Source organism: Peromyscus maniculatus, chromosome 8, assembly GCF_049852395.1.
Source record: "Peromyscus maniculatus bairdii isolate BWxNUB_F1_BW_parent chromosome 8, HU_Pman_BW_mat_3.1, whole genome shotgun sequence".
Lineage (NCBI taxonomy): Eukaryota > Metazoa > Chordata > Mammalia > Rodentia > Cricetidae > Peromyscus > Peromyscus maniculatus.
In genome coordinates, this window is record NC_134859.1 from 74,430,363 (window position 1) to 74,454,783 (window position 24,421).

The following is a 24,421-nucleotide window of genomic DNA, read 5'->3' on the forward strand; positions in this document are numbered from 1 at the left end:
GAAGGACATAGCGTTATTATTTTTTATTTCCGCTATTTCCAAAGTATTGTAACTTCTATTATATTTTACTTTCACAGCACTGTACTAGTAGTTATTACCTTCATTTTATGGATGATAAACCTGAGCTAGAGGATTTATGCATTATTTTCATCAAGGCTTAGACTAGAATCCAAGGTTTAGTGGTCTTGCCATGAAAATCCCCGCCTTTATGTTGCTGTAGGAGAGAAATATTTAGCAAAGTTTTTAAGTTTCTTATCTATCTATCTATCTATCTATTTATCTATCTATTTATTTATTCATTCATTTATTTATTATTGTTTTTTTTTTTTTTTTTTTTTTTTTTTTTTTAGACAGAGTTTCTCTGTGTAGCCTTGGCTGTCCTGGAACTCACTCTGTAGACCAGGCTGGCTTCAAACTCAGAGATCCACCTGCCTCTGTCTCCCGAGTGCTGGGATTAAAGGCGTGTGCCACCGCTGCCTGGCTTCCAGGTATTTTTTTAAGGCAAGGTTCCATTGTGTATCTTAGGTTGGCCCTGAACTCACCGTGTTGTCCTGTAGTACAGGCTGACCTCAAACACACAGCCATCTTTGTGTCCTGGACTTAGAGATGTTCACCACCACACACAGCTTCTGGTTCTGTTGATATACTTGTTTTCTGCTCACCCTCTCTCTGCACTGGGTTCTCGCACTCCACATTCCTTAGTAAAAACTTCTCAGTTACTAAATAGGAAACATGCAAAGGAAATGATCATAAATTGCTCTTGTTATTTCTACACACTTAGCAAAAATGATTTTGAAAATAGAGTATGAGTGTGAAAAGAAAAATTCGCCACCAAAAGCATTGAAACATATTTGTTTTTTTAAGCTGCCAACTGTTTGTGGTCCTGGGAAGCAAAACACAGGTGAACAGTTACCATCCACCCAAGAAGCCAAGGAGAGTTTGGAAGAAAATAGAAACCAAAACAGTAGGAGGTGGGTTAACACTGTTCTTTGTGTCTGTATGCTTTATATTCTCATGTGGCCTTAGACCACTTTCTGACCTTAATATATTGTGACAAATGGATTGTGGATAATGAATAAAAGCAATGCAGAAACAGATTGTAATGGAAATTTACAGAAGACATCACAAGCAAAATGGATGACAGGTTAAATCAGACAGAATTCATCAATAGCAATAGTAAAGCATTTTGCCTTTCCAAAATTCCCTAATTTAAAATTATTACTATTATTATTATTAGTAGTAGTATTTTAGAGATAGGATTTCACTATGTAGCCCAGGCTGGCCTGAAACTCACTATATAGACCAGACTAGCATCACACTCACAAAACTCGACATGGCTCTGCCGCTCAAATGCTAGGATTAAAGGTGTGTGCCACCATGCTGGAATACATTTATTTTTTATTATTTTTTAAACAAATTATTTTTATTTTATGTGCATTGGTGTTTTACCTACATGTATGTCTGTGTGAGGGTGCTGGATCCCCTGGAACTGGAGTTATAGACAGTTGTGAGCTGCTGTGTGGATGCTGAGAATTGAACCGAGATCCTCTGGAAGAGCAGCCAGTGCTCTTAACCTCTGAGCCATCTCCAGCTCCATTATTTTTTTAATATTTATTTTTATTTTAAGTGTGTGGATGTTGTGCCCACATTTATGTGTGTATGCCACATGTCTACAGTACCCATGGATTCCCTAGAACTGGAGTTATAGATGTTCCTTAATCATTGTGTTGTTGGCTGGGAACTGAACTCCAGTGGTCTGCAAGAGTAGCAAGTCCTCTTAATCACTAAGCCATCTCGAGCTCTTTTACAGTTAGTGTGTGTGTGTACACCACTGTACTCCTTCCCAAATAAATGAAAATGTAATAAAAAAAAGTATGCAAAAGCACATAGTGGCACATGCCTATGATCCCAGCAATTTGGAGGTAGAGGTAGTTTAAGGCCAGCGTGGTCTATGTAGTGAGTACCAGGCCAGGCAGGGCTACATTGAGACCCTGTCTAAAAACAAACAAACAAACAAAACAAAAAAGGGGGCTGGAGAGACGGCTCGGTGGTTAAGATCACTGGCTGCTCTTGCAGAGGACCCAAATTCAGTTCTCAGCACCCACATGCCGCTCACAACCATCTGTGACTCCAGTTCCAGAGGATCCAATGGCCTCTTCTGGCTTCTGCGGGCACTAGGTACCTATGTGGTGCACAGACATGTGCAGGCAAAACACCCATATACGTTTAAAAAATGCCGAAAGTAAGGTATAGTGACTCATGCCTATAATCTCAGCACTAAGGAGGTAGGGCCATTCTGGGCTGCATAGTAAGATTCCTTAATAAGATAAATAAATAAATACATATATTTCACTTGCCATGCTATGCTATTTAAAAAAAAATTATGTAAACTTATTTTGAAAAAATTTAATTTTTCTCATTGTTGAGTTTTAGATTTTGTTTTTTTTAAATTCTGTTGGAAACAAGGTCATAGTGACTTTAAAAATGAAAATGTAATAAAAATATGCAAAAGTATAGCATAGTAGCACATACCTTTGATTCCAACACTCGGGAGGCAGAGACAGGCAGATCTCTGAGTTTGAGGTAAGCCTGGTCTACAGAGCAAGTTCTAGGATAGCTAGAGCTATAAAGAGAAACCCTGTCTTGAACACCACCACTGCCCCCCTCCCCCCACCCCCACCCCACCCACCCCCGCAAAAAAAAAAAACAGAAAAAACTAAAATCCATTTTTTTCTGTACTTTTGATTATGTATTTAGGAGTTTCCCATAAGCAGAATTATTAGGTCAAAGGCTTTGAACATTTTAAGATTCTTTATAGATGTTGCCAAAAAGCTCTTGAAAGCAGCTGTCAGATCCAAGCTCTCTTTTCTGGTCCAACTAGGTAGTGGTGCATTCTGGGCAACAAGGATTTCATAGCTGTGCCACAGATCACATGCTTTTTGTTGTTGTTTAAGACAAAGTTTCTCTGTCTAACACTTCTGGCTGTTCTGGAACTCACTATTGTAGACCAGGCTGACCTAGAACTCATAGAGATCCGCCTGCCTCTGCCTCCCAAGTGCTGGGATTAAATGCGTGCACCACCACTGCCCAGCCTAACTACACACTTTTAAAGAGTTATTTTATGTATTTATTATCACTATTATTGCTGTTATTATTTGAGACAGGATTTCACTGTGTAGTCCTGCCTGGCCTGGAGCTCACAAAAGATCTGCCTACTCTGTCTGCAGAGGGCTGGGATTAAATGCATGTGCCAAAATGCCCAGCCCTGAAGAGTTATTTTAATCAATTGCAAAATGGTTATAATCATGAGATATTTAGAGGAAGAAAGACTGTTCTAATTTGCAGATAAAACAGTTTAGTCTAGAGAGACTGATATTCACTAATGCAAGACAGGTGACCTAGCAAGCAAGCAGGATCCAGAACCCAGAAAAACTGTTCTTCAGGATACTTGTGCCTTAAGATGCTTGTTTCAAGTGTTAGCTATTGTGCTGTCACTGATAAGGTGGCCTTGGCACCAGAGAACCTTCACATGAACTGTCAGTTGTAATTTGTTTCATTGAGGGCAGGGTAGACGTGGCTACAGTGGAGGACAGATTTTGTCGGATGAAACTATTTCAGTTTTCAGTTTCTTCTGAGAATCTCCCAAGAACATTGTTAGAATCATAAATTATGAATTTGAAAATTAATAAAAAAATAACAAACCCATGGGGATTTTTTAACCCAACCTTTAAATTTTTCAGCTAGGAAAAATCTAGGGAGTCAAGTATCCAAGTCAGGAGTTACTCAGCTAAATAGTGCACCCTTCCCTGAGTCAAACCACTCATGGAGACCTGGGTCACCCAGGCCTCAACAGGGCTCTGCCAGGTGTGGGGCCTTACAGTCTGAGATGGTGGGGTATCGGGTGCTCTCTGTGGTGTGTCAGAGTGGGGAGGGGTTCTGGGTCAGCAGGTGGACTTTGAACTATTAGGAACTTGAACAAACATTTTATTTGTGTCTACCTCATTCCTACCCTAATGATGCAACTTAGGATCAGTATGGAATCTGTGTCTTCTGAAATCTGTAATACAAAGTCAAGAAATAATGAAGATGATGGAGAGGCACACTTAAAATGGAAAAGTGAGTATGAAGTCAAGAGTTTTTTTTTAAGATAGTATTTATTTATTTATTTATTTATTTATTTATTTATTTATTTATTTATTTATTTATTTGGATAGGATTTTAGGATTTCACTATGTAGCTCAGGCTGGCCTTAAACTAATGATCCTCTCAAGTCTTAGGGTTGTAGGCAGGCAGTACCGTGCCTCTCTGATGCATGAAATTTATAATTCTTGATTATCGTCAGTTTTGTTTGTATTATGGTTCTGGGGATTGAACCTAGGTATTACTTATTCATGCTAAGCAAGCACTCTACAACCAAGCTACACCACCAGCACCTGTTTGGTATCTCTTAAGTATAAAACACATGTCTTGTTATTAGGATCATAAATAACACTATTGTTTACACACACACACACACACACACACACACACACACACACCATCCTATAATAAAAGCACAGCTCTTGTAATTGCAGACCGTAGAAGGAAAATGCTTTTCTATTTTTAAACTTTGTAGGAAATATTTCTATTATCTGTATAAATGTATATCCTACAACATAGTATACCCTAAACATTGAAATGGAGAGCATGCAGTGTTATCTCGAATAGTCTGTAATTCCCTTTTGTTCTGGGCTACTTGGTGTGTTCTCTTTTCCATAGTGTAGTCTAGAAAAACAAGGCAGATGATAATTAATATAGCCTGGGAATTCAGCTATTATTTTCTCATTAAATTAGCAGTAGGGTCCATCTACAAGTGCGCTACTGCTTTCTACTGGAATTCAGCAGCATAGGCTATTGTTTGGGGTAATAACTGGAGTTTCCTATAGTCTGTCATAGTTCTCATCCCCTCCCCGTAAAGGCAAATAGGCAAGATAAGGGTGATGAAACCACCAAATCAGTTGCTGTTACAATATGGTGGAAGTAGTATTGTATCTTTTAAGGTTGAAAACGTTTCTTTCTAATGTTTACAGTGATGTTTTAAATGCTTTTCTCTTCGTGCCCAGTGGCAGTAAAAGAAATGGCAGAGAAAGCAGTTTCTGGACAGCTCCTAGTACCTCCTTGGAGTCCTCAGAGTCATTTGCCTTTTGAGGACAAGGTTGAAAATGAGGCCACTCATTTGCCACGGCCCCCAGTCAGAGGTCCTGAGAGTACATATTGGCAGCACATTGTAGACTATCAAAGGAAAAACGATGAGCTGAGAGGAGATACGAAGCTTGGCAAAATGGACAGCAGTGACTGTGACAAGAACAAGCCTAGCAGACAGACAGGCCTTCAGAGCTTCACCAGTAAGTCCCCTGGGAGGAGTTGGGTTCGGTGAGCTCTGTCTCCTTCTCAGCTCCCAAAATACACGTGCTTCTAGCATATTCCCTTTGCTTGGCCTGCCTCCTACTTTTCTGAGAACCCGTGTTTAAAGGTGAAGAGATCCATTAGTTTCCCTTACTGAAACAAGGTCCTTTTGTCCAAAGGAAGTAAAATAATCTCCAAGTGCTGACCTTGGTCCCGGTCTAACCTGGTAAGGGATAAAACCTTTCTTACTCGAGGGCAGAGGTGAGCTATCATTCCCTATTGAATGTTTTTTTGTTTTTGATAAGGCCCTTGTTGTTAGCCCAGGCTTACCTGGAATTGCTAACCTGCTTCCTCAGTCTCCTGGGTGGTGTATTGCAGGTGTATGCCATCACACCCAGTCTGCTCTTTTTCTTTTCATTGCATTCTAAGTTGGGAATCAACCTGCTGAGTCCATGTGGCACTTACTGTCATTGCAGTGGTTCAGTCAGATCATCAAAGAATAATTTCACAGACGTTGAAGTCAAAGAAAAGAGATCTGAAGTTGACACTTAGCTTTGCAGAAAATCAATTGGTTTCTTCTGTTTGTACTTCCTGTAAAAGAGAGAGAGGGGGGAGGGGAAGTGAGAGGAGGAGAGGAGAGGAGAGGAAAAGGGGGAGAGAGAATCCAGAGGATATGGGTCAATGGGTAAAGTGCCTGCTATGCAAGCCTGAAGCTTGAATTCAGATCCCCAGCACCTAGGTAAAATTCAGGCATAACTAACGGCATCTGTAACCCTAGTCCTAAAAACCATGGGTTGATCCCTAGAGCATTCTGAACACATAATCCATGCAATCTGTGAGTACCAGGTCCACTGAGAGAATGTCTGAAGAGATAATGTGGAGATGTGTTGCAGGATATTTGATCACACTGTGAACCTGATATTTCATTACTTACTGGAAAAACCTGCCTCTGGCTGTGGTATGGCCCAGTCCTAGTACACATGCTTAATCCAAGAGCTTTCTATAATCAGGATTAAATAAAATCAACCATAGGTCAAGAGGCAGACCAAGCAACTAGTTGACACCAAGTGGCCGTAGAGAGTAAGAGGGGGTCAGGAAGACAGATAGATGCACAGGAAGTAGTAGGGAGGGCTTTGAATTTGGCAGTTCTTTTTGGTTTGGGATAGCAGAAGAGAAGCTCGCTTTCTGGGATGTTGGTGAAGGAGGAAGGTCAGCTGGCTGCTTTCTCTGCCTTTGTGAACTAGCAGGTTTTCACACCAGCATCTGGCTCCCTAGTCTTTATTGGTAAAATAAAAGGATAGAGATTTAGTTAAAACAGCATTTAGGGGGCCAGGCAGCAGCTACAGAGGCCCAGTCAGTAGCAGAGGCAGCAATAAGATCAGGTATCGCCATTGTGCTGTAGATATAAAAAAACAACAGAGATGGATAGAGGAAAATACCCAGCATTTGCCTCTGACCTTCACATGCATTCATGTGTATGTGCATGTACATGCATAGCCATACATAATACTGCACATACATGCACAGACCAAAAAGAGAAAAGAAAAGCCATACAGAGTAGCATACATCTATAATTGTAACACTTGAGGCAGGAAGCTCAGAAGTTCAAGATTACCTTCAGCTGTATAGCAAGTTCCAGGCAATCCTAAGCTACATGAAATCCTGTCCCAGATAACCAAACCAATCAAACAACAACAACAAGGGAAAATCAATTGCTTGGGGTTTTGGGTATTTAGAATCTATTCTTCATAAAGAATTGCTTTATGCCCAGCAGTGGTCGTGCACACCTTTAATTCCAGCACTTGGGACATAGAGGCAGGTGGATCTCTATGAGTTTGAGGCCAGCCTGGTCTACAGAGTGAGTTCCAGGACAGCTAGAGCTACACAGAGAAACCCTGTCTCAAATAAAAAAAAAAAAAAAAGAATTGCTACTGACTGCATGGTCAAATGGCTAGATGATCCAGGGCTACATTTTGAGACCAGGCTAAATTAACAGTGTCTATCTATGCAACTTAGAGAATTTGGCTACCCTTTGAAGAATGTTTATATCTCCATTCTATTGATACTTTTTGCCTTTTTCTGCTACATGAATATCACTGAATGATTGTGTCCCTGATTATGTTATGATCACTAGGTTTTAGATATCCATTCTTCAGAAAACATGAGCAGCCACAGCATAATGAAGTCTCCCAAGCAAGTTGTGACACATCTGTGGGTACTGAGAAATTTTACAGCGTAAGTATTATAACTTGGCAGGACCAAGATGCACTCAAGGATCTAATAAAGTAGACCTGGGTTGCTGCTGTGTATTATAACACCAAAATATTATCTATACAAGTTAGATATACTAACTCTACAGGGCTACAGTCACTTCAAGAGCATAGACAGCATTCAAGACCAATCATGACCCTGTCTCAAAAAACTCCACAAAACCTAAAGGGGTGTGGTACAGATAACTGTTGACAGTGATACAATATAAGAATATTATTGTAGGTGGATATTCCTGTCCTGCCAGCCAGCTCCCAAATGACCACATGGAGACTTATTAGCTATAAAAGCTCAGCCATAGCTTAGGCCTGTTACTAACTAGCTCTTACAACTTAAATTAACCCAATTCTTTTAATCTATATTATTTTTGTTTGTTTTTTTGAGGTAGGTTTTATCTGTGTAACCCTGGCTGTCCTAGAACTTGCTCTGTAGACCACGCTGGCCTAGAACTGATCCACCTGCCTTTGTCTCCTGAGTTCTGGGATTAAAGGCTTGTGCCACCACCACCCAGCATAATCTATGTTGCTTTATGTGACTAGGTTACCTTTATTCTGTATTGCCCATGCTGCTTCCTCTGTCTCTCCTGGCATCTCCTCATGACTCCACCCTTCTTCCCAGTTTCTCTCTGCCCTGAAAATCCTGCCTAGCTATTGTCCATTCAGCTTTTTATTAAACCAATCCTAGTGACAAATCTTCACAGCGTACAAAAAGGTTATTCCACAACATTTTCCCCTTTTTGTCAAAAAAAGGAAAGGTTTTAACTTTTTTTTTTTTTTTTTTTTTTGGTTTTTTCGAGACAGGGTTTCTTTGTGTAGCTTTGCGCCTTTCCTGGAACTCACTTTGGAGACCAGGCTGGCCTCGAACTCACAGAGATCCGCCTGGCTCTGCTTCCCGAGTGCTGGGATTAAAGGCGTGCGCCACCAACGCCCGGCAACTTTTTTTTAAAAGATTTATTTATTATGTATACAGTGTTCTATCTGCCACAGTATATAGGCCAGAAGAGGGTACCAGATCTCATTATAGATGGTTGAGAGCCACCATGTGGTTGCTGGGAATTGAACTCAGGACCTCTGGAAGAGCAGTCAGTGCTGTTAACCGCTGAGCCACCTCTCCAGCCCGGTTTTAACTCTTAACATAATAAAACTATAAACAATAAGACCAATTATCAGGTCAGAATTACATTTACAGTGTCTAGTCTATTTGTATTTGGCATATTTTGAGAAAATACTCCATTATTTATTCTATCTTGATGAGTCCAAAGCTCTGTACCTAATTTACCTTTTATCATAACTAAGGAAAACTATGACTATCTAGTCTTCAACTCCATCAAAGACCCCAGAAAGATATAATATTATCTGAGTAAACAGGAAGTGTAATGTAAGCTACTTCCAAACCTATAGAAACGACAGACATCTGGCTGCCTGGACAGTCACCCAAGGTTCCTCTGTAATGTTGGGGCATGTATCTTTGGCCTACAGGCCTAGAATATCTGACAGACTTTTTTGTAAAGCAGGAATTTTTTAAGGACTGTCCTACCCTGTCTTGGCAAAGTTCAGCAGTCACTTTTCTTTGCATCCTGCTGGTCAGTTTGGACAGCATACTGTCAGCAGTCAAGGCAAGGGCAGTTTCTTGCTTGAATGGCTAGCTTTTTCTATAAAGAAAGCAAACTCTATATGGAGGTTCTCCAAAGCCCACCATCCTTTTTTGAAGTAAATGGATGGTGCCAGGAGCAGACATATCTCACTGTCATGAAAAGCCTTATGTTATTTAAAACATCTTAAATGCCATCTTCTGTAAGTCTCTGAAGTGTTTGAAGACCCACCTATCTATCTAAAAATCTCTGTATGACCTTGAAAACATACCTAATATGACTACAAGTTTGCTTGTTATAGGTGACAATAACTACTAACTTGTATTTTTTATTATCCTAAATAGTTTGTAATAATAACTTTCAGAAATAGAAATTTATATTACATTGTTATTACATTGTTAAATGAGCTGTATAGGTACAATACTTTAAACAAGAGTGGAAATGTATGTACAGTATGTTTTAACAAAATAACCCTAAATTTGTATAATTATACAAAAATCCATACCAATGTAAAATATTTTAGACTACTGGTTGTTTAAAAGTAGACTCAACTATCCACCCTTTTATCTCATCATTTATATACTGTATCCCTCTTTTTCTCTTTAGAAACAGATGTTTGACTCTAACTCCTGTTTAGCTTTTTTCCTGACATTGACCAATAACAACTTGTAACTGATGTCTCTAAATGATAGCAAACATCTATAACCCATTGAATGACCAAAAGCCATCTACCTCACCTCTTGGGAATGTGGGCATCATGTTCTCTAGACTGCTTCATGTTGTCTGGAGGCTCTAGCATCTTAAGGAGACCCTAGGAAAATTGGGATAATGATCAAGTCCTGGGAGAGTTAGCTGTATTATTTGTTGTCCAGTTTCTGTGCAGTGGTAAAGTTTAAGACTTATCTGAAGTCCTGGCTGAAGTAGTCTGTGAGCTTCAAGTCAGCAGCCTTGAAGCTAGCTGTTCTGGATGCAAAACGGAGGAAATTGCAACAGAGGCGCTGTGAGAGGCTGAATCACCTGGGCCACCCATTTTTACTGGTGTCTGGTCTCCTTGCTCTGAAAACACATAAACTTTCAAAGATAACATACATATCTACATTAACACAAGTATCAAATGTGTGGTGTGCACAAGTCAGTTAAAGATGATTTTTTGTTTTATGTTTGAGCAGGTAAAGTCATCTGTCAATTTTATAAGTCTGGACTGTATAATCAAACTGTAATAGAAATCTCTATCCAAGCCATATGAAAGGATGGCATGTAATAATAAGTTATTAGGACTCTGCAGCCAACACAATTTATCACGTCTCATTTCATCTCAGAGCTGTTCCCATGTCAAGGGACCAGCTTACATGTCATCTGTTCTATGTCTTTTTTGGCTTCTTCCCCCATGTCTGTAGCCAAGATACTCAGGAGGTCTCTCCTGGTCAATTTTAATTTCTGTTAATCTGGAAGGAATCCACAACCCTTTGTTTTCTGTGGAAACAAAAGCATAATCTCTCTCTCAATGCAACACATTGTCCAACTTTCATTTTGAAGTTAAGACATTTAAAAAAATATATAGGTTGGTTTAATTTAGCAGTTTCTATAATCCAGTGTCTCTCAGCAGCTATTGTTTTTTTATATATTGGCATTAAAAAATTTAAAGTTAGGGGTTGGGGATTTAGCTCAGTGGTAGAACGCTTGCCTAGCAAGCACAAGGCCCTGGGTTCAGTCCTCAGCTCTGGCAAATAAATTTTAAAAAAATTTAAAGTTAATAAGACATCATATAGGATCCAGACTCCCTGTGTATTTTCCATCCTTACATGGCTTATTTTTTTTAATTATATTTTCTTTAAAGACTTTATTATAAATTATTTACTTTTTCTATGTCTGTCTAATACTCATTTTTTCTTAAGCCTATGTACATTTTTTTAAACACACTGTCTCCTGTTTAGAGTCTTTTGCATCTGGATCTGTCTTTACTGTGTATCTGTAACCTTTTTCTATCTGCATGAGCAAAACCTTAGATTTGCCACGCGGCTTGGCTCATGGTGCACTGGTGGCTCAAGCAGGCAGGCAGCTGCCAGGAAGCATGTTTGGCTCCATTTTTGTGTGTTTAGAACCTTTTTTTAAGCTTTCTCATGTCTTATGTGGATATACGTGGCCCCATATTGGGTGTCATTTATAGGCGGATATTTCTGTCCTGCCAGCTAGCTCCCAAATAACCACATGGAGACTTATTAATAATAAAAGATCGGCCATAGCTTAGGCTTGTTACTATCTCTTAGAACTTAACCCATTTCTTTTCATCTACATTCTCAGTTACCTTTATTCTGTATTGTCTATGCTGCTTCCTCTGTGGCTCCTGGCATCTCCTCACAACTCCACTTTCTTTCCTGTGTTCTCTCTGCTCCAAAAATCCTGCCTAGCTATTGGCTATTCAGATTTGTATTAATCAATCTAAGTGACAAATCTTCACAGTGTACAAAAAGATTATTCCATAACATATGATTGTGATAAAATGTGATTTTTTTTAAAAAAAGATTTATATTTGTTTTTATGTGCATTGGTGTTTTGCCTGTATATATGTCTGTGTGAGGGTGCCAGATCCCTGGAGCCGGAGTTATAGACAGTTGTGAGCTGCCATATGAGTGCTGGGAATAGAACCTGGGTCCTCTGGCAGAGCAGCTGATTCTCATAATCTCTGAGCCATCTCTGCAACCCAAATTTATGAGGTTTTTAAAATATCATCATTGTGTGTTTGAGATGATACATATGTGTGGGCATATGTGCCATGGCTCATGTGTAGAGGCCAGAGGACATTTTGGAGTTGATTCTCTTCTTCCACTTTTGTGTGGGTTCTAGGGATCAAACTTAGGTCACCGGGCTTATGTGGCAAATGCCTTTACTTACTGAGGCATCTCAGTAGTCCAGTATATGAAGTCTTTTGAAAAACATGGTTCACAGTTGTATTTACTTAGATCACATAAACAAGGAAGGACACTTGTTCTTTCTACCATCTGAGAGCTGGAAAGATGGGCTACACATTGAACACATTGACTTAGCTGTAGACGCTCTCTAGTCCTTGTTAGAGCAGTGAACAAAGGATAATTCTGGGAAGAAATGAAAATCACAAAATTTCTCTGCAGAGTAGAGGTAGAGGGCAGGCTTGTTGAGAGGAACACAGAGCACAGTACTATCTGGAAAAATGTTATTTTCCTGTACTTCTCAAGGTTTAAGAACATCAGTGGTAGAGTTCTTCCACAGCATGCACAAGGCCCTGTTTTTGATGCCCATCACTGAACAACAAAACAAAAATAACAAGAAATTATCTCTTAACTTTTTAAAGATGTATTTGCCTTCAGTGAACCTACTTTCTTTGTTTTTCTTTTATAGACCTCAAGTCCCATAGAAGAGGACTTTGAAAGAATCCAAAGTTCTTTGGCTGAACCTCAAGATTATGGTAAGTTCCAGGGCAGATTTCTTTGGAAATCCTTTGCCTTCATTTTCTGTTGGATTATAGGTGCTTACAGCTGGGAGTGGGGAATTCTTAGAAATAACCTTGTTCAGGCTTTTCATTTTGCAGATGAGGAAAACCAAGCAAGGCTCAGTAACCCCTCCCCATTAGAATGATTCCTTTTGGAGGCTGGAGAGATGACTCAGTGGTTAAGAGCACTGACTGATCTTTTAGAGGACATGGGCTCCATTCTTCTTTCTTTTTTCTTTACCTCGTGGGGTTTTCTTTGTTTTGTTTTGTTTGTTTTTGTTTTTGAGACAGGGTTTCTTTGTGTAGACTTGGCTGTCCTAGAACTAGCTCTGTAGACCAGAGATCTGCCTGCTTCTGCCTCCTGAATGCTGGGACTAAAGGTATGCGCCAACACCACCTAGCCTTCCCTTCTTAACATCCACATGGAAGCTCAAAATTGTAACGTCAGTCTTGGGGTATCTGATGCCCTTTTCTGACCTGCATTGGCACTGCATGCACTTGGTACACGAACATATGCAGGCAAAACACCCATACACATACAATAAAAGATTAAGAACAAAAAGAAAGAATTCTCTCCTCCTTACCAGCCTCCCAGTAGCCACACATTGTGTTATTTAGACCCCTTCTGTGTTTCTATGACATATTCTGTAAGTGATGCTCACTTACAGAATTGTAGGCCCCTTGATGGCATACAGCAAGGTTATCTTTCTTGAACAACCTGAGGGATTTACACAAGCCACAGAGCTGGTTATTGATAGTACAAAAGCTAGAACTTAATTTCTGGTCTTTCTTCACCCTGGAAGTCAGAATGTCACCATCATTTTCCTTTGCATCTTTTTTTTTTCTTTAAAAATTTACACTTTTAATCCCAGCACTTGGGAGGCAGAGGCAGGTGGATCTCTGTAAATTTAAGGCCAGTCTGGTCTACATAGGGAGTTACAGGACAGCCAGGACAACATAGAGAAACCCTGTCTTGAAAAAAAAAAAGGTTTCTCTGTGTAGCCCTGGCTGTCCTAGAACTTGTTCTGTAGACCAGGCTGTCCTAAAACTCACAGAGATCCGCCTGCCTCTACCTCCTGAGTGCTGGGATTAAAGGCGTGCGCCACCACCCCCAGCTTTTTTGTTGTTTTTGTTTTTCTTTGTGTAGCCCTGGTTGTCCTAGAACTAGCTCTGTAGACTAGGCTACATTTACAGAGATCCTCCTGCCTCTGCCTACTAAGTGCTGGGATTAAAGGTGTGTTGCCACCACTACAACACCCAATTTGGCTTCTTGAAAAGACAAAACATTTGTTTCCGAAATAACTATTAATAGCTTGGTTGTGTTTTGAGTGTTGGAATAAAGGTCTCCCTTTTGAGCTTGCATACACACCATGGCATGCATGTGGAGACCTGAAGACAACTCTTAGTTGGTTCTCTCCTGCCATTTGTAGGATCCAGAGACCTCATTTAGGTTGTCAAGCTTCTGTGCAAGTGCCTCTAACTACTGAGGTATCTGGAAGCCCCACACAGATGATGATGGTGGTGATGATTTATTTATTTTTTGAGACAGGGTCTTACTATGTAGTTATGTAATCTGGCTGTCCTAGAACTTGCAATATAAGCCAGGCTAGCCTTGAACTCACAGATATCTGCCTGCCTCTGACTCCTGAGTGTCCTGGGATTAAAGTAAAAATACATTTTTTTTTTTATCATTTCAGTTGAAGAAAAGTTCCAAATAAGAGAAATCTTTGGAAAGAATGCTGAGAATTTGACCAAGCCTCAGTTCCAAGCTATGCAATGGTATGATTTTTTTTTTTTATTCAGTTTCAGGCTTAGAAGGAATGCTCATTGACGAAAATGATTAGATTTATGTATTACTTGCCTTCAGGTATATTATCCACTATCATACAAAATAGCTCTGTGTGACTTAAAAATATTAGGACTTGTTCAGCAGAATTTGAAAAGGAGTAATTATTTTTATTCAGATCCTGGCTCTTGACATTTTATCCATATGACTTTGGTCATAGGTCTCTGATTCTCTACTGTCACATCTTTAAAATAAGAATGATAAAGCCAGGCCTGGTGGCATATGCCTTTAATTCTAGCACTATAAGTTCAAGGCAAACCTGGTCTACATAGCAAGTTCCAGGACAAGCAAGGATGCATAGTTGAAACCCTGTCTCAAAATAAATGAATAAATAAAACAGGGATAATAATTCTGAGACTACTGACATAGAAATTAAAAGTAACAATACAACTTCTGGATATTTGTTCCTAAAAAAAGAACTCTTAAATCGTCACAAAACATATGCATGAATATTTATAGCAGATTGATTTGTAATACTCCGCAAATGAAAACTCAGATGTCTCACTGTGAATGATGAGACAGTAGCACATCTACACATTGAATACTCGGCAGTAAAAAGTGTCGGATGTGGTACAGGTGCACACTTTTAACCCGAACACTTGGGCAGAGGCAGGTGGATCTCTTGAGTTTGAGGCTAGCCTTGTCTACAGAGTTAGTTCCAGGACAGCCAGGGCTATATAGAGAGTCCTAATATATATATATATATTTAAAATTAATATATAAATTTAAAAACCTAAAAGAGTAAAGACACAGAGAAAGATTTAGTGTGAGGTCTGCTTATAGTTTGATGTCTCACAAGTACTGAAATTGAAGCTTAAGTACTGGCTGAAGTAGCAGTGGGTCAAGTTTGTCTTCAGCATCTCTCCTGGCCTGTCTTGGGGAGACCAGGAAGCTGTGTTACAGCTGTAAAGCCTCATGTCTGTGCCCTTTGCTCCATGTCTACCTCCCAGCAGAGTGCCTGTGCTCCAGTGGCTTTCTAAGGAGCCTGCTGCTCACTGTCATACAGACCAGCTGGGGTCACCCTTTGAGAGTATTTGTCCAATCTATGGACAGTAATGGAGACCCAGATATGCTGAAGAACTTGTGACTGGTTAGCACTGGAACCAGCACTAGGACTCACACTTTCTGCTTCTGAATTTTGTGTTTTCTCCATTGCCTCTCACCCTTGGCTGGGGTACTGGTACTGAGTTAGTGTACTTGACTGACGAGTCCTCATTCATTTTCTTACAATTTCTCTGGCAGTGCTGAAGATGAACAAGAAGAGACATTAGAGGAGACACGGAAGGAACCGGAAGAGAAAATGTATGGCCACCAAAGTGTAGCTAAGGATGTTTGTGTAGTCTTAGTTTTATGGAACTGTTTCCTTGTGTGTAAGAATCTGTCGTTGTTATTGTACTATTACTGGGGAAAGACTCAAGCGTGCCGTGATGTGCACTGGAGTGGACGGACAGCTGTGGAGCTGGTTCTCGCCTTCCACCTGTACATGGGCTCCGGGCTCAAACCCGGGCTGCCAGGCTTGCTCAGCACATGCCTCACCCATTGAGCATCTTTCTGCCTCTTATTCTTACCATGAATATATTTATGTAAACATAAAGTATATATTAAGTAAACATCTTCTTCTTTCACAAAAAAGCTGTTACTAAACTGATGATAATGATCTATTATTAATAGCATCTTATAATCGAGGACATACAGTGACAGTAGTGATGATGGCAGTAAGTTTACTACTTCCATAAATGGGAAGTTGGCTTTATCAGCCCAAATATGTTTGAAGTTATATATTTGTTTTGTTTTGTTATGCCAGGAGTAGACCTCCAGGACCTGTCTGTCACATGCTTGGCAAGTGCCTTGCTGCTAAACCACACCTATAGCTCAGTATTTTTGTTTTGTTGTTTGTTTCTTGATTTGGGAATGAAAGAGTTATGGACATGTTCCACCCCTGCCCCTAACCCCACGTTTGTTGTTTGGGTTTTTTTTTTTTTCAGCCCAGGGCCTTGCACTCACTGTGTAGCCTAGGCTAGCCTTGAAGTTGAGGCAGTCCTTTTTCCTTAGCCTCCGAAGTGCTGAAGTTATGTGCTGAAGTTATGGGCATGAGCAAGCTACCACTCCTGGCCCTAGCATCTATTTTAAGATAGATACTTTAAGTTTTTATTTTATTTGTATTTGTGTTTTGTGTGCAAGTATGTATACCACTTGTGTGGAGTGTCCAAGGAGGCCAGAGGAGGGCATTGGATTTTCCTAGAACTGGAGTTACAGATGGTTATGAACTATTATGTGGGTACTGGGAATTGAAGCTGTTGAGCCAGCTCTCCAGCCCTACTTTTAAAGATGTTTCTACATATTTTCTTTAAGATAGTCTCTGATGTATTGAAAGTATCTCTAAAAGTTCTTAACAGAGCAGAACATGGTGGTACACACCTGCACTTTCTACATTAAGGAGCCTGAAACAGTAAGATCATGAGTTCAGGGCCAGCCAAGGGTGAGTTCAAACCAATCCCAGTAAAAGGTTCCAATCAAGAATGTAGCAATGTATTGTTCTGTTTTTCCAAATATCTCACCACATCTCACAACTAACTACTTTGTTCCTTTTTTTTTTTTCCTTTTAAGACCAAGTCTTACAGCCAGGTGGTGGCACATGCCTTTAATCCCAGCACTTGGGAAGCAGAGCTAGGCAGATCTCTGTGAGTTCAAGGCCAGCCTGGCCTACAGAGTGAGATCCAGGACAGCCAGAGCTTACACAGAGAAACCTGTCTCGAGAAACCTGTCTCGAAAAACCGTTTAAAAAAAAAAAAAAAAAAAAGACCAAGTCTTGCAATGTAGTTCAGGTTGGCTTTGAAATTACTGTAGCTTAGGATGGCCTTGAGTCATGGCAGTCCTCCTGCTTTAGCCTCTGAACAGCTGGGTTAACACAGTTTTAATACTATGACCAGTTTACTGTGTGCTCTTAATTCTTTAGATCACTGACAGACATTCAGGACCTGTCCAGTATCTCCTATGAACAAGACGGCTGTTTTAAGGAAACCTCATGCAAAACACCTAAATTAAAACACGCACCTACTAGTGTCAGTACTCCACTCAGCCCAGGTAAGAATCAGACACAGGGAGGAATGTTTTAGAAGAGGATTCACAGGCCCTGGTTGGGCATAAGTTCTGATGGCTATTTTCTCCCCAAACAAAGGTGTTTTCTTTATTTCTTTTTGTTGTTTTGTTTTTTGAGGCAGGGTCTCACTGTGTAGCTCTGCCTGCCTTTCCTCCCAAGTGCTAGGGGAGGAAAGTGCCTGCTAAAATACTTATTTTTATTGTATGTGTACAAATGTTTTGCCTGCTCATGTTAGTGCACCACATGCTTGCAGTGCCCACGGAGGCCAGAAGAGGGTGACGGATCTCTGGGTCCGACATTACCACTGGTTGTGAGCCACCAAGTAGGTCCTGGGAACAGAACCTGGGTTCTCTAGAAGAGCAGCAAGTTTTCTTAACTGCTGAGCCATCGCCAGCCCTACGAAGTCATTTTCTTAAGAGTCAGAACTAAACAGAGTAATTCCATGGGCTTCTAGGTAGAGGTATGACATAGCAGTGTAACAAACCCTCCTGCTGGAGACAGCCTGCTGCAAATGGAGGCAAGTTGGGTTTTAGCACTGAACTGCCTTCTCGGAGTCAGCCAATTAAATTCTCTCATAGTTAAATATCCATAGCTCTTGAGGTTTTGTTGTTGTTTTTTGTTTGTTTACTTAAATGTTGGGGATCAAATATAGGACTTTGCCAGGCAAGTTCTCTACCACTGAAATATATCCGCAGTACTGTCCTCTGTCATGATTTTCTATAAACTGCAAAAATGCCACAGGCACAGTAGAAAGAATTACGAATTCTTTTTTTTTTTTTTTCTTGCTCTCTGGTTTAGTAAAACTATTAACAAACCCAGTTTCCTTTACCAGTTTGTGTTTTTTGTTTTCTTTGAGAATGCAGGGAAATTAAGGCGGTAGGTTATGACTCTGAGTTTCCACTGCAAGTGGTGGCAGTGGTGCTGTAGTTACTGTCAGACGCTGGTGCTGGATTGCAGTGGTGGAGACATCAGTGCAGGGTCTACTCTGCACCTACGCCATGTGCCTCTGAATTAACTGCCAAACAGTAAGCATATGGTTGGTGCAACCGGCATGTGGCAATCCACATGTAACCAGCATCAGATAGGTTCTCTTCAGGGTTCTTATTTTTGGTAAATTTGTGGCTTAATTTCCCTTTATTTCATTTTGATGACCAGCCATGTATATACACACACATATATACATATACATATGTATGTGTATAGATAGATATAGATACACACACACACACACACACACACACACACACACACACACACACACACACACACACACATTTAATGTCCTGAGAACTTAAGAATATAGAGTTTTAGACCTGAGGAGCTATTTCAGATTCATGGTTGTTTCAGTTACAGTAATTTGGAAAATGCCCAGCATAGTTATAGTTTGTGATTGTTTATAATGTAAAGAATTCGGACACTTACTGCCCTCTTTTCTCCTAGAGTCACTTTCTTCAGCTACTAGTCACTATGAAGACTGCCTTGAAAATACGACATTTCAAGTTAAAAGAGGATCTACATTTTGTTGGAATGGTCAAGAATCTATGAGAACTTTCTCTGCCAAATTTACCACTGTCCGAGAGAGAGCGAAGAGCCTGGAGTCTCTCCTTGCTTCCTCTAGGCCTCTGCCTGCAAAACTGACTGATCCTGTAAGTTCCCAGTTTGTGTTTTACTTTTGTGAGGTCAGTCCAAGGCCCTTAGTAATAGAAAGGGCTGCGATTTCTCCCACATTCATTGAGAAGCAAGAAATATGCTAGATTCCTCCCAGGTGTCCCTGGGCTTCTCCCCGGAGTCAGCATTCTGTGCTTCCTAAGCATGCATGCTGCTTCCCTGAGTGCTGGCTGATCTTCCTGAACTTGCAGGGAATTCATGTTCTATCACCTTCTCCTTGCCCTTGAGTCTTTTTTCTTTCTCCCTCATATTGCACGTTTAGTCTTTGTAAGAAAACGACAAATTACTGCTTACTACTGCTCATTCAAACCTTTGGCTGACCCTCCGTATTAGTTGATTTCTCTCACTAAGATAAAACACTGACCAAACCAACTCAAGGGAGGAGTGGGTTAATTTGGCTTATAGGTTATAATCCATTATCTGGGAAAGCCGAGGCAGGAGCCTGGGGGTAAAATCTGAAGCAGAAAACCATGGAGGGACAGTGTTGTCTTAGTTAATTCTATTGCTAGGATAAACACCATGACCAAGGAAACTTGTAAAAGGAAGTGTTTAACTGGGGCCTTGCTTACAGTTTGAGGGTTAATCCATGATTATCATGGCAGAGGCCTAGCAGGCCAGCATGGTGCTGAAGCAGTAGCTGGGAGCTCACATCTGATCCACAAGTTGCAGGCAGAGAGAGCACAAACTGGGCCTGGCATGAGCTTTTGAAACCTCAGAGCCCACCCTCACTCACACTCATTCTCCAACAAGGTCCAAAAGAGTCTGCCAACTGGAAACCAGATGTTCAGATATATGAGCCTGTGGGAGCTGTTCTCATTCAAATCACCACAGTTGTTTGCTGGCTTTCTTTTTCTGGCTTTTCAGCTACTTTTCTTACATAGTCCAAGCCACCTGCCTAGGGGGTGGCACTGCCCACAGTGGTCTGAGCCTTCCTACATCAATTAGCAATTAAGAAAATGTCCTAGACATGCCCAGAGGCAAATCTGATGGCAACAGTTCTTCAAGTGAGGTTCTCTTTTGCTAGGTATGTTAAGTTGACAACTAAAGCTAAACATGACACCCTCTTATGAACAGACTGGTTGTTTTCTTTAGCATTCAATGGCAAATAGATTGTAAATGGTTTTGGTATTTGGCTTGTAAAAGTTGCACTCAGAAGTGGGAAAATAGCAAGGAATCTTATGCTTTCACTCAATGAACTGTTAATTGGGTAGATTCTAAGTGCCAGGCACCATATCCAAACCTGAATAAGAAAGACACAGGCCGTATCTTTTTTTTTTTTTTTTTTTTTTCCATCACAGGCAATTTATTTTGTTCTATTCATTCACAGTTAATACAAAAAAATACTTGGGGGGCTGGAGAGATGGCTCAGAGGTTAAGAGCACTGGCTGCTCTTCCAGAGGTCCTGAGTTCAATTCCCAGCAACCACATGGTGGCTCACAACCATCTGTAATGAGATCTGGTGCCCTTATCTGGCCTGCAGGGACACATGCAGGCAGAACACTGTATATGTAATAAATAAATTTAAAAAAAAAAAATACTTGGAAACATTTCCATATAATGTTTGACACAGAAATCATCAAATGGAAGTATACAATGTTGACAGGAGGCAGTACTTTTATAATTTATAACCCCAAATGTATTTATAAATTAGAAATGGAAAGATCTACAAATGAAATTATGAAGGTTCACCAAAGTCATTTAATCTGTCAGTTTCTCATTCATTTTTATGTCTTAATAATATTCTGTTGTATGAATAAGCCACATTTTATTTCTCTCCAGTATTTGATAGGTATTTGAGTTGTTTTAACTTTTTTACTATTAGCAACACACTGATGTAAACCTTCATGTACATGTTTCATAGGTGCACATTTTCAGTAGTTTGAGGATATATTCCTAAGGGTAGAATTGTTGAGTAACAGAGTAACAATGTTTTGTATTTTGACCAACCACCAAACTGTTTTGCCAAAGTGGCACACCATTTTACAGTATCACCAAATCCTTGTTTTTAAGGCTCTGATTTTTGTACAAAAGCATTCAATCATTCTGTCAGACCAAACCAGGAAAAGTAAGCTATAGTTCAGAGCTGTTCTATTCTATTTACTATGCAAAGCCATTCTTGGTGTTTGCAACTCTCAGCCCTTTTGAGTATTCTTGCAGTGTTCACCTTTCCCTCCACCACTTTTTTCTTCTTTTTTTCTGGTTTATTTCTATTTATTACAAATGTATAAAAAATCCTCCATCAACGCTGCTGATAGCAGCAGAACCTTGAGAAATATACCTTTGGTTTGCCTCAGAAAAGGAACACATATTGCACTGTAAAGTTTATAAAATTGGCGCAAAACATTGTGATAATGTTACAATACCAGTTTTAAGAGTTCAGTGACTAATGGGGAGCCGATGGGATACATGCAGAACTGTGAAAGCGATCTCACTTAGCCAGCTGTACACGTAGACTGTAAATCTACATTCAGATCATTTCTGAACTAAGACTATCATCTCAGTTTATCTGTTGAGGTCAACCAGGAAACCCTAGAATATACCTTGATTTTTGCAAAAAAACAAAATAGGGGGAGGGGTTTCTTCAGCATTTCAGTCCACGAGTAACCGTATCCTAACAGGCAAAGTGTTCTCTCACTGTCAACATAGAATGAACTGCTGCTGGAGGTCAACTTGGGCTTTAATTTGCATTAGCACTTACATGCATAGTAGTCCAAGTTGTTGACCTCATGACTTTTAAAAGTAACTCTAAAAAAGTAAAATGGCCCTTCTGGAAGACTAAAGAAAGACATCCAGCCACAGTTGTAAAAAGTCTCATCAAAACAATATACCCTTTTATGAATTACGCCTCAATTAAAAAAAAAAAAGTAGCCCCAAATAAGAAGCAGCTCTGAAAAAGAAAATATAACTTAAGATATTTGAAAAAAACAAGGTGAATACAGGTTCAAAAGTAATTAAGATACATTTTCTTGAGGCTATCTAGAATTAGGCTCTAAAGAATTCTACCATTTCAAGTTTACCACTAGTTACTAGATACCTGTTTACAAACAAGATGTTCACCTTTTTTTTCCTTTATCAAGAGAAAAATCTACCTTCAGACTATGAGGGTGGTGATGGGGAGGGACTAGAAAACAAGATTCAAACAATCCCATGCAAATATCACATTTTTCAAATGGAAGAACTCCAAACTGCACTAGAAGTTCCAATCACTAAGACACTTTCCATTGAAATGATTTAAGTACAACTACATGGCACCAAGGTTTAGGCCTAATATAGGCCTGACAACCAAGTCCTTGTTTTCTGGAAGAAAGGCCTCAAAAGTCCCACTCAATTCCACATAATAATACTTCAAAGATCAATTAGGTTTTCCTTTCCTTAATATTTTTGTTTTTGACTTCTAATCTTAAAGACTAGATTAAAACTTAGCTCATTTCCCAGAAGGCATTGCTTCCCTTTGCTCTATGAAAGAGTCCACCAAGACCTCTTCCTCAAAACCATCTAGCCCCCAGCCTCCAGCCTGTGCTTGTGATGCATCTTTCTCAACATCCTGAAAAGGTAATGTAGGTAAAATAGGCTCATAAACATTAAAACTAGTTGTTAGAAAGACGTAACTAGCTTTATAATTTAAGTTTTAAAGCATAAATACTTGCAGCTTAATCTGCACTGACAATGATTGTCGAAGCCTAGAATTCAACATTTACAAATTCTCATTCACACACACACAAAGCACGCTATTATCACACAACTTGTGTCTTGAGAGAATCTTCTGCTTTCTAAATCTTTGGCCTCCCAGTCAATCCCAAGTTCAACCAACTTTTCCGAGTTCTGGTAGTTAACCTGGACCACTGAGGCATTGCCACAAGACTTCTTCTCTTTTGAAACATCCTTTTTCTCTAGATATTAGGATAGCTACACCAGCTTGTTTCTTCTGTGGTGTATGTTGGTGTGGGATTATCTATTGCTTGATTTTTCATGGATGTGTTTAGCTTCTTTGGGTTGAATTTTCCCTTCTAGTGCTTTCTGTAGGGCTGGGTTTGTAGACAGGTATTGATTAAATCTGGTTTTATCCTGGAATATTTTGTTTACTCCGCCTATGGTGATTAAGAGTTTTGCTGGGTATAATAGTCTGGGTTGGCATCCGTGGTCTCTTAGTGTCTGCATGAGATTTGTCCATGATCTTCTAGCTTTCATAGTCTCTATTGAGTAGTCTGGTGTTATTCTGATGGGTTTACCTTTATATGTTACTTGGTCTTTTTCCTTTGCGGCTCTTAATATTTTTTCTTTGTTCTGTGTGTTTAGTGTTTTGATTATTATGTGGCGAGGGGACTTTTTTTTTGGATCCAGCCTATTCGGTGTTCTGTAAACTTCTTGTATCTTCATATGTATTTCTTTCTTTAGGTTAGGAAAGTTTTCTTCTATGATTTTGTTGAATATATTTTCTGTGCCTTTGAGTTGGTATTCTTCTCCTTCTTCTATCCCTATTATTCTTAGGTTTGGTCTTTTCATGGTGTCCCAAATTTCCTGGACGTTTTGTGTTACGACTTTTTTGTCTTTAGTGTTTTCTTTGACTGACGAATCTATTTTCTCTATCGTGTCTTCAGTGTCAGAGATTCTCTGTTCCATCTCTTGCAATCGGTTGGTTATACTTGTTTCTGTAGTTCCTGTTCGTTTTGTCAGGATTTCTATTTCCAGCATTCCCTCAGCATGTGTTTTCTTTATTGTCTCAAATTCATTTTTCAGATCTTGGAATGTTTCTTTCATCTGTTTAATTGCTTTTTCTTGGCTTGATTTGATTTCTTCCCATTTTTTGTTCATTTTTTCTTCCATTTCTTTAAGGGAGTTTTTTATTTCCTCTTTAATGGAGTTTTTCATTTCCTCTTTAAGGGAAGTTTTTATTTCCTCTTTAAGAGAGTTTTTCATTTCCTCTTTAAGGAAAGTTTTTATTTCCTCTTTAAGGTAGTTTTTCATTTCCTCTTTAAGGAAAGTTTTTATTTCCTCATTGAGGGAATGTTTTATTTCTTCTTTAAGGGCCTCTATCATCTTCTTAAAGTCATTTTTAGGGTTGATTTCTTCTGTTTCTTCTGTCATGGTATGTTTAGG

General features: G+C 39.6%; 1 protein-coding gene across 6 annotated transcripts in view; it reads left to right on the forward strand.

Moving 5' to 3' along the window:
* Tex14 (testis expressed 14, intercellular bridge forming factor) overlaps positions 1–24,421 on the forward strand; it is a 137,623-nt gene that overhangs the window by 93,895 nt on the left and 19,307 nt on the right. For 5 of the 6 annotated variants that reach the window (XM_016001764.3, XM_076577631.1, XM_042282559.2 and 2 more), the window contains 9 exons: positions 865–971; positions 4,028–4,116; positions 5,103–5,384; positions 7,520–7,620; positions 12,620–12,686; positions 14,408–14,489; positions 15,799–15,858; positions 17,513–17,640; positions 19,097–19,302. In XM_016001764.3, coding sequence (XP_015857250.1) covers positions 865–971; positions 4,028–4,116; positions 5,103–5,384; positions 7,520–7,620; positions 12,620–12,686; positions 14,408–14,489; positions 15,799–15,858; positions 17,513–17,640; positions 19,097–19,302 — 1,122 coding nt within the window. The remainder of the gene's footprint in view (positions 1–864; positions 972–4,027; positions 4,117–5,102; positions 5,385–7,519; positions 7,621–12,619; positions 12,687–14,407; positions 14,490–15,798; positions 15,859–17,512; positions 17,641–19,096; positions 19,303–24,421) is intronic. The other variant, XM_076577633.1, reaches the window with a different exon arrangement.